Here is a 15,970-nt window from a genome sequence, read left to right as displayed (position 1 = left end):
CTTTTGAATGTATTTATTGTGGTTAGATAAGATAGGTTGTTCATATTAAAAGACGTGAAAACAAATATGTAACCCTCTTTGTAGCCACGTATCCTTTACTAGTACACATTATGTGAAAAAAGGATAATCATTTGACAATCTTACACTTAACATTACATTACAAACAAAAAAACAACATCAAAAGCTTGAATAGTCCATTTAAACAGTCAATTTACAGTTACTGCTATAATAAAAATACACTTATATGGCAAATTTTTGTCATAGATAGATAGATAGATAGATAGATAGATAGATAGATAGATAGATAGATAGATAGATAGATAGATAGATAGATAGATAGATAGATAGATAGATAGATAGATAGATAGATAGATAGTATATCAGAAAATATTATTTCAAACACAGTAAATAATTTTTTCAGCTTACATTATTGTGGCCTTTGGTGATCTTTTCTCAACCGTCATTGTTCATTCGACTGCTGAATATTCAGTCGACTATTTAACTTCCATTTGCGCGCCCAAGGCACGTGATGCTGCTGCAGCAAATCACGAAAAAGTACAATGGCGCGAAATTGATGCACGGAGTTTATCGCGCGAGGAGGTAAGAAATGCTAATAAATTTACTTGTTAGAGATGGATGTTAGAGATACACTGATAAGAGGTTAATGTAAAATGAGATACAAATGCTGGTCTCATACTTTTCTGTAAGACCTCTCACGGCCTAAAACAAAAACTACTGAAATGTTCAGAATTTGTAATGGTTTTATTGGGAATTTATAGGAAATGGGCTCATGGCGTCTGTTGCTTTCAGTGTCCCAAATATGTCCCAAAACTAGATGTTTATGGCTAAAATGTAGTTGTTTGTTTTTACTGATTTTTGTTTTGGAAACCAACAACATACTATGCGATTGTCGTCCTCCTTGTGTTTTTGTTGTTGTTTTTATTTTCCAACAGGCAGATTTCTTCGTTTTGTTTTGTTAAATAGTTGAATTTCCTAACACTTCATATAACTTTCTGGTATCCATTGGAACGCACTTTAAAAAAGTGACTTCATAAAACTTTTTCATTATTAATCCAATCCAAATGAGTGCAGACAGGGTTAAGGTGTTTTTGTTTGTAGCAACAAACTGAAGGTTTGTTTTGTTCAGATTTTGTTTGTTTGATTGAGCCTTCAAAGTAAATATCTCAGGTCATTTCATGCCCTCTACCAAATCATTAAAGAGCTTTATAAGCTTGATGTCCCTGCTGAAAAAAATCATCTTAAACCAGGTCTCAGCCGATCAGACTGGCAAGTTGGAATGAGCAGCAGCTAAAACCAGCCTGGTAGTGGCCAAATCTACTCTAAAACCAGCCTTGTGGACAAGAATAAAATAAGAACAACAACCAGCTTAGATAGATAGATGTTTTATATATCAGAAAATAGTTCTTAGGATTTTTGTGACCTCAACCGTCTTTGTTCATTCGACTATCGAATATTCATTTGACTATTCAAAATAACTATAATTTATGGGCCCAAAGGGACATGATGCTGCAGCAGTAAATTGCACGCCAAGTACAATAGCACGAAATTGATGCTCAAAGTTTGTCATGCGAGGTAAGAAATGCTAATTAATTTACTTGTTAGAGATGCACTAAATAGGGTTATTGTAAAATAAGATAAAACTGTTGGGTTATACTTTTCTGTAACATCTCCCTGCAGAAAAAAAACTACTGAAACATTAAGAATTTGCAATGGTTTCAACGGGTATTTTAAAGGGAATGGGCTTATGTTATGTTATGCTCTGTTGCTTTCAGTGTCCCAAATATGTCCAAAAACAAACTAGAATATGAACTGGTAATAATGGCTTAAATTTGGTTGTTTTTAGTGATTTTTGTTTTGGAAAATAATACCATTCTATGTGATTGTTGTTTTGTTAAATAGATGAATTTCCAAACTCTTCTTCTAACTTTCTGGTATCCATTGGAACCCATGTTAAAAAAAAGTGACTTCATAAAGCTATTTCATTATTAATCCAAACCAAATGAGTGCAGGCAGGGTTAAGGTGTGTTTTTGTTTGCAGCAAGGTGGTTTGTTTTGATCAGGTTTTGTTGGTTTGATTGAGCCTTCACAGTAAATGTCTCAGGCCATTTCATGCCCTTGACCAAATCGTTAAACGGCTTTGTAAGCTTAATGTAATGAAAAACTTAAATCTTAAACTAGCCTAGGTCTTAAGACCAGTTGGAATGACCGGCAGCTAAAACCAGTCTGGAAAGAAAAAAAAAACAGCCAACAAGCTTAGGCTGGTTTAAGCGTGTGTGTGTGCGTGTGCGTGTGCGTGTGCGTGTGCGTGTGTGTGTGTGTGTGTGTGTGTGTGTTTTAAATCAGTGATTACATTAACGGCTTATCCAGAGTGAAATTCAAAAGCATAATACTGGTAAGGTCAGGCAGAAGGTGTAATGTAATGTGTAGTATGAATAAAATAAGCAGAGCCTACTACCGCCATCATTTCACAATTATCATGTGACCTTTTTATTGCTTTTTTACTTCCATAAATCCTCTCCCATCATGACCGTATAAGAATTTGAACTTTTTTATTTGCACTAAAGAATCTTTTGCTGTTTTTTATTATTTGCTAACATTTTATGTATCCGGACATATTGTGCTACTCACTTCACACACTGTTTTTTGTCTACTATATAGTATGAAAGAAGTCAGCATATTTTGATGTAGTGTTTATCTACATCCTTCTTCTTGACGGACAATATGTCTTCAGATCAAGGGTCTCTTCCTTAAGAGCGACACACTCATTAGCTAAAGATGGATTTGCCCAGGCCACACAATCTATATGCGTAAGCTGGTTAGACGAGTCTAACACTAAAAATGTCTAGAAACAACAGCGTCAATGCTAAAGTTTAGCCTTCATTCACAGCCCATAAAGTGTTGTCATAACCATATGGGTTCAAGCAATTACAATATGAAGTAACACAACAAATATGGCTCAAATATGATCTCATTTACAATCATATGAACGCTATAAAATATACATTCAACATCGTCACTGTTACAACATGCCCTATCGATACCATTAGAACCCAGTTGTACTTCTTCTCCACCTGTGCTGGGTCACATGAAGCTCGCTGTTCTTTTCTCTGGGCAAAGGGTTCATCACAGGGTGAGCTGTCTGTCCAACAGCCTACTCAGATTTATCTACTATTTGGCTAACCTTGCTCTGAACTCACCCCCTGAGATTTGAGCTGACTTCTCCAACACACATGCGCTCCATGACACAGTTTTCATGTCCTGATCCCACTCTCAACAGTGTCCATCATTGCAGCGAGACATGCCAAGACTCATTCGTCAGTTTTTGCCATTTGCGTTATACAACGTTTTCAATGATTATTCCCCCAGCTCCAGAACGTACGTTGTTTGTTATTTTCTAGAATTTTCTTCTTTGTTTCAGCCACAAAATGTAGGGAAGAATGTGAATTGGTAATCACGTAATTGTAATGGCTGTTTTGTGTCTGTTGTGTGTCAGCTTTAGCCCCAAGTGTGCTTTGATAACACTCTATTGTCTTTAAGACTGCAGCAGGGATGCACCGCACGGAAAGAATTTGAGGGAGAGAAAAAAACATCTGCCTGTAGATTTGATTTTATGAGGTTACATAGTCTTAGATCTCGCATCCAAATTGGCAAATCGAGGCGTAGGAGAAAATTGTCAACAGACTCTGCATTACCTACCCATCTGTTTGGTGCGATACTGCTGTATAGTCAGCGAACATCAATGGCGAAGTTGAGGAGTTCTACGTTTGTCTATTAGTTTTCCAGTGGCTGACCCCTCTCCTGTGTGCTTTCCTGTTAAGCAGAGTTAGTGTTATGACAACCCTGCCTAGTGCACAATGAGCTCATGATTGGCTGGCCTGCAGCGGTGGAATGCTGACCATGAAATGCCTGTGAGTTTTGGCAGAGACAGAACAACCACACTGCCAGGGACCAACACTTCCCTGTTTTCAAACCCACATGAACACCCACAAAATAACACTCACCCCAGTTTTTTTAAGATCAAATACTGTTTATTTTGAAGTTGATGTTAATATGAAGATAGACATGCGGGCATTACTTTAAAAATGTCCCATATGTCAAAAAAAATTGATATATTGTTTCTGGCCAAAATATATTGTAGTAAACAGTAGTTTAAGAAAGTGTATTGTTGTTCAAACAAAAAAAATAATAATAATAACATTGAAAAATTTTAGTGATGCACAATGTGTCAGAGGCTATATCGTTATTGGTCGATAAATGCTTATTTTTTATGTTAACATTATTGCCTGATACGAAAAAATAAATGATCTGCAGATAAATTATGGATATTTCCACTAGTTGAACTGCTATAGAAGAGGAAATAAAGAAGAAATAAACTTAAGAAATGCAGTTTTTAATTGATTCTGAGAAACATCTACTATAGCTGTTTCAGCCGATTTTCTGCAAGTATTTACTCTTTTTGTTTGAATTTATTTTTGTAATCAGGCTCAGAAACAAATCTTAACAAAATTTGTATTTATCACCCTACGGGTATATCCTAGTTATCAGTTTCTATATACAAAGAGTTCTCAGTTTTCAATATTTATCGATATAAATATACCAAAAATACCATATTGCTGCATCCATGCAAAATGTTCTTGAAGAAGCAAGAAAATACATTTCCAATCTTTAAAAAAGTGGAAAAGTTAATTTTATTTTAGAATAATGCAAAACAGACTGAAAAACAATGGGCATTTTTACATCTATATTAGTAACTTATTTTAAATATATATATATGTTTGCTGTATGCTGTTGAAAAGTCAAATTGCATTGACCTGTGCTACAAATGTTTTTTTTAATCTGTGAAAAACTATAAAACCCAAGAGCAGCCTTTTAGGGGCCCTTATGAAAAGTTCAGAGCGTTCTAAAAAACAGTTTTCTTTTGAACAGTCTGCTCCGTTATCACAGTATCTGAGAAACATTTTCTCCTACATGGTTTGTGCAGTCCAATATAGGGCAATCAAATCCAAATTCATCCACGTAAGACTTGCAGACATAACAGTTCTTGGGACAACAAGCCGTCTCGATTCGCTCATCCCAATGACTGTCATCTTTCCGTGTCCACAATAAAACAGTTTGATGTTTCTGGACATAGTACTTGCGTTGAATGAAAAATCAACAGTCAAGCAGCTCCTGAGATTAAGTCCGTCCTTTAAATGTGTTCATACAGGTGTAGCTTCCTGAAAACTTATGGATCTCTTCCAGAGCAGACTGTGGCAGAAGGCTGAAAGGAAATAAACAAAAAGTTGTGGCCAATTATTTATGCTGAGTTGCATATAGCATTTCATTCTCACAAGTTATTAAAGGAACAGTTCACCCCCCAAAAAAACGAATTCTGACATTATGTTCTCATCCTCCACTTCTTTAAAACATGTTTGAGTTTCTTCCTTCTGTTAAAATATATATTTTGAAAAATGTTGCAAACCGGTAGTCATAGGCTTCCATAATAGGAAAAACAAACAGATACAGAAAACCAGAAACTGAAAAATTTAGAACCACTTGAGAGTGAGAAAATGGTACATAATATCTTGTATTACTAGCATTATTCTAACAAGTTATTGGCGTGTTATAACAGATTGCAAACAAAAATTGGAATAATTTGAAACATTGGCATATTTCTAGCATGATTTAATACTGCTACCATCATGGAACAGCACATTAGGGCATGGTCCTCCTAAGACAGGGGTCTCAAACTCAAATTAGCAGGGGGGCATTTTAGTGACTGACAATTCATAAGAGGGCTGTTTTAACATTCAAGCACAAGAAAAAAGTGGAAACCTGACATAATTGATGCATCTCAGGACCACAGACATGAGGTTTTTATTTCAAGCTTTACCTGTCATCAGTGATAATGCAAATCAGCACGTTTATCTGTGGTTGTTGTGTGTATGGCCAAGCATTAGACACACACTCAGTCATTCTTCCACAGAGTACATGAGGTCAAAACTATAACTTTACTTGAGGTACATATTGAAGGGGTAGTTTAAATTGCTATGAAAATACTACAAATAATAGGCATAATAATTAGTATTCTGTCCCAACCAATTGTATTGTCCCAAATTAGCGTAAGAACAACAGAAAGCAGTTTAGGGAACTTTAGTGACTTTACTGCTTTACTGGCAATTGTTCGTCTCAATATCTTTCTTTTTTTGTAAAATGACAACAAAGAAGGGGAAAGTATGTACATATTCACATTTACTTTAACAAGTTCAATTCAACCAGCAGTACAATATTACTAATGTACATAGTTTTTATGCAAATATTATTATGCATATGAGGAAAATCTATAAAAAAATCTATTATCTGAATGCAGGACTTTAAATGTCGACTAGGTGGTGGGTCAAAACCACAAGTGGCTAGACGCGACTGCACAACGATAGTAATTCAAAAATGATGTTTTGATGAGGCGAATATCGTTATATTTTTGACATCAGTTTGCGGGCCGGAGGGAGAAGGAGGGCGGGCCGTTAATGGCCAGTTTGAGACCCCTGTCCTAAGATGAATAATAATTTCTTAATTTATGAATAGTAATTGATGACAAACAGTGATGGTCTCACCTTTTAAGAATTACAAGAAAGTGCATGGTCCATGGCAGGACAACAAAGGCAGTGTTGGTCCTAACTGCGTCCACAGTGCGCTCGGCCACCATTTCAGGATTCAGAGGAGGAAAAAGCTTAGGGAACCTAAAAGATGAGTTCAGAAATAATTGATTGATTGATTCAGTCTAGATCTTGATGCGTATTTACAACAGCAGCGGCTCATTACCTCACTCTCATGCCTTGGAACATCTCTGTGTCTGTATGGAAGGGAAGCACTGTAGTGCATCCCACTCCAGGACAGTCCAGCAGGCCCAACGTCAGGCTCTCCATGAAGGCATAAGACGAAGCTTTGGACGTGCAGTAGTCGATGGCTCCAGGGATGGAGGAGAGGGAGAGAATAGAGTTAATGCACACCACATGGCCGTTGCACAGCTCCAGCATGCGAGGCAGAAATGCTTTCGTGGTCTGTGGGGGAGACAGACACAATTACACATTGTTCGCTTCCCTCAATCATCTTCTGGAAAATCCAACAATAACAATGAGAGCTTCAGAACCTCAGGGTCGAGAATGTGTTAATTGTCTAGGATTCTCTAGGCTACCTTAGGTGAAAGTCAACAAGAATATTTGAGTAGAAATATGAGCCCACGTTCAGTGTTTGATCTGAGTCAGATAGTGGCTACAAAACTCTGTTTGAAATGGGCTTTCAGAAAAGCCATGTGGTTGAGATTTTGATGGTTTTTTAATTCAAGAAATATAATGAATTTTCAATGTCAGTATGATTTAGCACTGTGCTGACAGATTTTAACAAATTGCTAACAGGTTTAACACAATGTTTTAGCATAATGCTAGAAAAATGTAATATATTGTTGGTATTCAGTGTTTGAAGCATTGAAACATAATGCTAGAATGTTTTGAGCATGATTTACCACTGCATGTATTAGCATGTTTCTAGCATAGTTTAACAACGCTAACACATTTTTTCCAGTTGTTAGTATGATTTAAAAGATTATTGCACATTTTTATCAGATTACAGCATCCTTAACACTGCTAATTTTAAGCACAAGGCTAGTATATACACAGTGTTATTCAATGTTTAATCAGTGCATGCAGACCTTGCGTGATCTAACACAATGTTAGCATGTTTTAACAGTTTGCTTGCATATAATCTTGGATGATTTAACACATTTCTAGCATGTTTTGTTTCGCAGGTTGCTACTATAGTTTATCAGTGTTGAAAGGTTTGATCAGGTAGCTAGCCTGATTAAAAACTGCTACTGTCTTAGGATGCTAGCATGATTTAGTGCGACGGTGGCAATCAGTGGATGATGTTTTTTTTCTGTGTAACACAATGTTAGCATGTTTTAGCATGTTGTTAGCATGTTTCTAGCATTATTTAACACACTTGTAACATATTGTAAGTTGCATGCATGTTTCTAAATGGATTTAACACAATTAATGCATGTTATAGCAGACTGCTAACACAATGTTAGCATGTTGTAACAGTTTGCTTGCATATAATCTTGGATGATTTAACACATTCCTAGCAGGTTTTGTTTTGCAAGTTTCTACTATGGTTTATCAGTGTTGACAGGTTTGATCAGGTAGCTAGCATGATTCAAAACTGCTACTGTCTGTTAGCATGATTTAGCACAATGGTGGCATTCAGTGCTTGACCGGGTTGAGTAATGGTTTCTTTGTGTAACACAATGTTAGCATGTTTTAGCATGTTGGTAGCATGTTTTTAGCATTATTTCATTTGTATGCATGTTTCTAAATGAATTTGACACAATTCTTGCATGTTTTATCAGGTTGCTAACACATTGTTAGCATGTTGTAACAGTTTAGTAGCATGGTTTACTATAGTTTAACACAATTCTAGTCTTCTTTAACACATCTCACAATTTTAATCTGGTTGGTCGCAGGATTTAACACTGTTAAATGTTTTAACATAATGCTAGCATGATTCAGCACAAATCTGGCATTCAGTGTTTGATCTGAAGTCTGACAATGGCTTCTCTGAAAAACTATTTCAATATGGCATTCAGAAACGACATGTGTTTGAAATTAGAGCAACAATATACTACAGAAATGCTCAGCGTGAGCTACTACTGCAGCTAAAGCCTCAGATGATCAGCTCTTTTTCTCTTTGACTATGAATGTGCCATATAAAGCATGACTGCGTATCCTAGATCTTCCGAGCAGTCATTTTTTCAAACTTTTTCTATCCCCCTTGTTCTTTACGGATCATTCCATTGCTTTTGTTTGCGAGTCTCTCTTGTATTTTTGTCTCTGACTGTTCTATGTGAGGAATGCAGTGTTACTTTTTCTCTCTTGGCAAAAACATGCTAAAACGATGAGGAAGGCTTCCAAGAATTACAGAATGCCAAGTGACTTAACGTTAAGTAACTGAAAAATGTTCTGCAAAACACAAAGGAGTATCTAGAGTTCATGTTGGGTTCAACGAGCGGTTACTGTAGTACGGCTGCGCTGTAATAAACTGACAGCCATGAGAGCAGCAAGGAAGTCAGAGTATTGATTTGTCTCTTACCCAGAACTGTCCAAGGGTGTTTATGTGCTGAGTCTTCAAGAGTGCATCATCATCGCTGTCCATTAGACTTTTCCCATGGACAACAGCTGCATTATTTACAAGAATGGTGACATCTCCGACCTGTGCAAAATTAAATTATTTTACTTTGGAAAACATTTATACCACGATAGATACCAAAACTGAGAAAAACATAATTAAATAGTTTAAACATAAAATTTTATGTTAAGCATAAAAAATATTTAGTAACAATAATTATGATAATAATATATAACAACAATGTTACAAATGAAACAATATAACAAAGCACTTGTTTATTTTAGAAAACAATAATATAATTAAGGGAAATATAATATAAAATAACACAATTTAATAATAATAATAATAAAATAAAATAATAATAGTAATGAAATTAGTTGATATTCCAATTATAGTTATTATGTAATATCAGAGTAAATGTTATATTTTAGTAAAAAATGAAAGAAAATAAATAAATTATTAATACAATTTAAAATATAATACATTAAAATATGTACCAGAGAAAATTAAATATAATGTTTTTTTGCGTAATAGTGCAATTTTTAAAAAAATTAAGTAGTACATCCAAATAAATTAATCATAAACAAATAATTATAACAACGGTCAATTTATATTATATTATATTATATTATATTATATTATATTATATTATATTATATTATATTATATTATATTATATTATATTATATTATATTATATATTATATTATATTATATTATATTATATTATATTATATTATATTATATTGTATTATGTTATATTATATTGTATTAGATTAGATTAGATTAGATTAGATTAGATTAGATTAGATTAGATTAGGTTAGATTAGATTAGATTAGATTAGATTAGATTGTGCCATGCAAGGAGATCATTATTTACGAGGGTCTTATGCGTCAAGAGTTTTTAAAAATGAAAAAAATCAAGTAGTGGCCACAAAGGGTGCGCTAGAGAGCACCCCTCTGAAACATAAAATGTCAAACCAGATGTGCTAAATATTTATTGATTTATATCTACAGTAGCTGAGGATGCAGAACGTAATCTTACCTTTTCCCTGAGCACTTTGGCTTGCTGGTAAACCTCCTCCCTGTTGCCCACATCACACACAAAATAATGGCACTCTGTTCCATTCATGGAGATATCCTCACAGGTCTCTTTTAAACATTTCTCTGTGCGGCCCCACAAAATCACCTGAGGGAGCAAACACATGATTTATGTACAACAAATGTCCAATTTGCAAGTCAACAAGAGTGAGAGCCGAGGAACTATATTTCCAGCTCTGTGATGTATTATGCAGGATTGCTCCACACTGATGTATAGGTTGAGTTCTGTAAGGAGTATTTCTTTATCGCTGGCTTTAGGGAGAGCAAGTGAGAGTGATAGAGGACAGGGTCAGTTCACTCTCTGTCTATTAGATCCATCACTCCGCAAGGTCAGCGAGAGGTAATGAACACAAGGATGAGCTCGTCTCCTCCCCAGCCTGTCAATCTCAATCTAGCTCATAAACAAACATACACACATAAAACGGTCACTCGCTCTGACCTTTGGAGGAACCTGTCAGTACTCCAGGCTTCTCAGGGGAGAGCATTCGTGTGGGGTGAAGCTCACAAAACCTGTCCAGATTGTTTTGGGGGACTTTGTGACAGAATGTTATTCACATTTTTTTTAAGAATGGATTACATAAAATTAATCATTTATTTATTTATTGTATTATATTATATTAAATTAATGCTTTTTTGCCTAAATCAATGTAATGCAATGCCATAAAATAAAGTAAAATATTCCATAAATAACAATTATCCAAAAAAATCTTATAGCAATTAAATTCAATGAAAAACATCTTCAGCCTTGCATATGAATTAGTCTGAATGAAAATAAATGTGTTAATTTTAATTAATAGTTCCTAAAACTGACTTTATTAAATGCAGTCCTAAAATCGGCTATATAAAAATAAGCAATGCAACAGATGCTTTCTCATGTGCCGAGTGAGATTCTGCCGGCCTCATGTCCCAACAATGTCAGAAACAGCACATGGTGAGTGTCCCATTATCAGTAAAAGTTCAAGCAACAGAGCCACCAGGAGACATAGGCAGGGGCAGCCCAACGTCCACTTATTAGTGCAGGCCCAGTGGGGTCAGACTTGGGCCAAAGCCTAGCTGGGAGCATGAGAGAACCAGTCTCCATTCACCTACAGTACACCTTCTCACAATCCCACCTTTACTCCTCATGCATGATCATTTACAGCAATTAAGCCTATATTCTGCTCACCAATTCTGCATTTATTAAATTAAAAATGTGAAATATAATTGAATAATATCTAAAGAATTCAATCACACTGGAGACTAATTATGCTGCTTTGAATAACAAGAACACTGAGAAAAAAATGGTTGCAAAATTGTTGCAAGCAATTTATATGTTGAATTTAAACAAACAAACCAATTTTAGTAATGTTCAACTTAATTTATTTGTTTAAATTCAGCCCAAATAAATAGTTTACAAGTACTTAACTTAAGAAAAAATCATAAATCCTAGGATTCATCTTTAAATCATTTTGTTCAGTGAATAAATTACATTTTAAATCGCATTCAATAACAAAACAGATATTTTAAATTGTAATAATATCTCACAATTTTACAGTATTTGTAATAGAGTTAAATTGTTAACAAAGGTTCAAGACCACGCCTCAGTTTGCCTCCTTTACCAATCACCTACTTCCTAAAACTTATTTAATGCAGACTAGCCCCCTAACACTGTTCTTCTCGTTCTCTCGAACCCTCCCTCCTTCCCTCCATTTCCTTGCTTTTCATTAACAGTCCTTATAACCTTCTCTTCCTTCCTAGGTTAAATCGAGGGCTCGACTCACTCTACCAAAATATTACAAAAACGGTACCCCCACTCTGAGTCTCTGGGCGTCATCATAGGACGCCCGATCAACCTACCTAACTGTTCACTGTTCATCCCTTACTTCTGTTCTGGTGAAATCAAATAAATGCAGTCTTGGTGAGCAGAATTGGCTCCTTTTAAATCATGAAAATTTTTTTACTAATCCTAAACTTTTGATCTAGTGTAGATGTATATGTAATGGGAACAGATTAGGAGATCTGAGCGATTTGAATCCCCTCATAGGGAAATAAAAGTTATATCAATATATAATTAATCAATATACAAGCAAGGAGCTTAACTTGCATGATCTACTTGACTTTTATCTACAGCCTAGCCTCGTTTGGCTTTCTGTTTGATTCTTTCCCTTTGGGACTCAGCCGTAAGAAGTCCACACAATAACACAAATGACATCATCAGGCCTGCTCCGCAAAAGCTGGCTGACCTGCCAATGAACTTGGTTGTGGTAACCAATCTGTAAGGTGCTTCTCTGCCTACTACACCCCCCTTGCAATTGATCCATTCACACACCTACACATGCTGAGCGCCCATTCACCCGCTCACACGCACACGCTGTCAAAATAAGGAGCTATCACTGACAAGCCTACCAAGCTATTACATTATTCTTGAGAGGACCGATATAATGAGTTGAAATCAGTTGGTATTAATCATAATAAATATCACAGACAGCTCATCCTGGATGTTTTCCCTCACTCGGAGTAGGGAAGTATGAACTTCCCTGGAAGGTTAAAGAGTCACACATGATTTGAGTTCAACAAAACAGCCTTGCCTGTCAGCGGCTCATTGTTGGGCATTTGTAAAGACATAAAAGCTTAGGAAACACCTGTGTTTGTGTGCTGGAGGAATATGAAACAGAGCTCAAGGCTTCAGATGAGGGCAGCGACAGGTCACTGTACCTTCTGTTGACTACACTGGACCATTTCAAAGTGTATTTACATAGTTTAAAAGGGGTGTTTACTGCTATGAATAATTCAGATAAACACAATTGTTAGTAATGCAGAAATAATAAATAAACCCATTAATAATGGCATGTAGCTTACATGTTGTCTCTTAACTCGACAGTTCACCTGAAAATGTCCAGTTTTTTGTTTTATTTTGTTTTGTAGGCTGCTCACCATCAGGTCTTTCAGGATATATGGCCTTTTCATTAGTAGAACAGGTGCTGAAACTGTGGTCCTTAGTGATTCATAAAATGCAAGTCAATGGTAAAAAAAAAAAGCATATTCAGGCAAACTAAATTAAAACTCATAGCTCCTGATGATACACTGAAGTCTTACAAAGAAACAATATTGGTCTGTGCAAGAAACTGATCGTTACTTGCATTGTTACCTCAAATCCTCAGCATCCACAAATGGTCTCCAAAACGGCTGAAGTGCAACCTCAGCATGTGCTGGTAAACTCACACGTGAGCTGATGAAAGTTCAAAGTAGTAACGTTCTATTTCTTACACACTGGTTGTTTCATAAAACTTCATTAGGAGCCTTGGGTATTAATTTTGTCTTGCATGTATTTATTAATTCTTTTTTTCATATTTAGCCATTGATTTGTATTTTATCAATCACAAAGGAGATTTAATTGAATCTTAATCTTAACGTTAATTAACAGGTTATTTTCATATTTGTGAACTGTCACTTAATGTACTGGCACTTGTGAACATTTCAGTGCAGTGGACTTGAGCTTAAAATTAAAACAAGCGCTTATTTTCACCTGTCGCCAAACAAACACAAGCCGCGTTCGCCAGAACAGGTATGGCACGCGCTTTCCATTAACATAGATAAAGTAAGACAGATAGTCTCAAAGCATATTGTTCAGCTATGGAGTGTGGAGGCAGATAACAGATTTAACACAAACATTTATAAAAGCATTTTTGTTAGACAACTGACGTCTAGCTATCCGCGTTATTAGTGGCGCCAAATTACAAGTTGCGTTGCGCGAGTACAGACCTCATACTGCGCACTGACACTTATCCAGTCATTTGAAATAATCCCGTTCACAATAATGCATTCAATATTTATGAACACGTTCAACAGACAAATGTCTTACAAGTGTAAGCAAAGGGCTAATTTATAATGTGCACATTGATTAATACAACAGCTAAACTACAAGTGGATAAATGCGTGAACACCGTAAATAATAGCATTACACCACTCATGCACGAGGTACAAACTTTACCTTTTTTGCTCCTTGCTTGGCAAACTCTTTAGCCAGGTGACGGCCGATTCCTCTTCCACCTCCAGTGATGAGCACCACATCGGTGCCCAGATCTCTGCGCTTCTGGCGCGTAAAGAAGCGCACGATCGCCTTCAATATGCTGAAGACAATCTGAAAGGGGAAAAGCAACGCGCATCCCAACACCTTCATCTCCATCATGGTTTTCAGACAGCAAGCGCTTTCTATCGAGTTTGAGGAATAAAGCAGCTCGTGAGAAGGGAGAGTGTGTGTGATTTGTCAGTTGTCATAGGGCACGCTGGAGAAACTGGAAACGCGTCCTGCTTTCCTCTTCCTAGAAGTTTAACAGAGGAGGTCCATCAGCGTGCTAAGTGTCTTACCTACAATATCTGGAAGTGAACAACTGTCACATGTAAGACGTCTCTCCCTCTCCCTCACCCACCCACACACACACACACACTCTCTCTCTCTCTCTCTCTCTCTCTCTCTCTCTCTCTCTTTAGGAGAATGGTTTAAGAACACGGTGTCTCCGTGCTCTATATCTCAAGAGGCGGGACGGGACTTTTGCAAGTGTCGTTAGTAAATTGAGAGACAATTAGTGAAACATTAATTCATAATTCTGCTGCACTGTTATCCTCTCATTATATGTGAAGTCATGCTGATCAGTGTTAAAGACTTTAAGGGGCTCATAGTAAGCACTGTTGGGGGTCTCATTAGTGATGTGCATGTATTTTGTCACCCAACTTTTCCGAGCTGGCGTTTCGAGCACCGGCAACGCCGCATTCATTTAGCACATCTCTGCAATTTGACGTTCCACATGGACTTGCTCTGAAAAAATGAAGTGCACTTAAAAGGATAGTTCAATGGAAAATGAAATTCTGTTATCATTCACTGGCCCTTAAGTTTCTTCCATTCATCAGCTGAACACAAAAGATATTTTAATTATTGAGAAACCAGTTCCAGTTCGTCACAGACTTCCACGGTATAAAAAACCAATTATATTCTACATATAAATTTTCTGATAACATTTTTTGGGTTCACAGAATGTTTTTGGTTTCAAAACAATAAAACCTAACAGAATTTAAAAAGATTTTCCTGTAACACTTGTCAATAAACAACAGTACACGAATAATGATGTTAATATGTAAACTAAACATTACTTTATTACTTCATTACATTATTTTATGAACTAATGATGAGTTAATGCATGCGCTAATCGTGAACTAACTTCAACTACAACATGAGTCACATGGGTTCATGTGTAAATAACGGCTACCTTACTTGTTCGTACATGATTGTTTGTTAATTAATGTATTAATTACCAGATTAGTTTATGCTTATTTTAACCATCATGAACTCATGACAGGTTAATATATAATTATGTCATGACTTTACTTAGAGGGGTATATCATCATTAGTCCTTTCTTAACTACTCATGAACTCCTTATGCACATCCGTCTAGTGCGTTCACACTGAATAACAATAGAAAAGTGTTCCGATAACATCAAACAGTTTAAACACAGGAGCCCATAAGTAGTTAAGGATATGTTAATGAGGTTGTGCCCCTCAAAGTAAAGTCATGACATAATTATACATTAACAGCTCATGAGTTCATGTTGGTTACATTTAGCGTAAAACGTAAATGTTAATTAATACATTAACTAACATCATGTACTAACATGTAATAAAGGTAGCCATTATTTACGCATGAACTCATGTGACT

General features: G+C 36.0%; 1 protein-coding gene across 1 annotated transcript; it reads right to left on the bottom strand.

The window, feature by feature from the left end:
* Positions 1-4,685: 4,685 nt before the first annotated feature.
* Positions 4,686-14,666, bottom strand: dhrs3a (dehydrogenase/reductase (SDR family) member 3a). Its single transcript, XM_056449898.1, has 6 exons — positions 14,251-14,666; positions 10,225-10,368; positions 9,145-9,264; positions 6,823-7,061; positions 6,615-6,740; positions 4,686-5,281 (listed from the first exon to the last, which is right to left on the bottom strand). The coding sequence occupies exons 1-6, from the start codon at positions 14,446-14,448 to the stop codon at positions 5,197-5,199; spliced, it is 912 nt and encodes a 303-aa protein (XP_056305873.1). The 5' UTR covers positions 14,449-14,666; the 3' UTR covers positions 4,686-5,196.
* Between the last annotated feature and the right edge of the window lie 1,304 nt (positions 14,667-15,970).

Source organism: Danio aesculapii, chromosome 23, assembly GCF_903798145.1.
Source record: "Danio aesculapii chromosome 23, fDanAes4.1, whole genome shotgun sequence".
Taxonomy (NCBI): Eukaryota; Metazoa; Chordata; class Actinopteri; order Cypriniformes; family Danionidae; genus Danio; species Danio aesculapii.
Note: the sequence above shows the minus strand (reverse complement) of the source record. Positions and strands in the feature narration are given on the sequence as shown.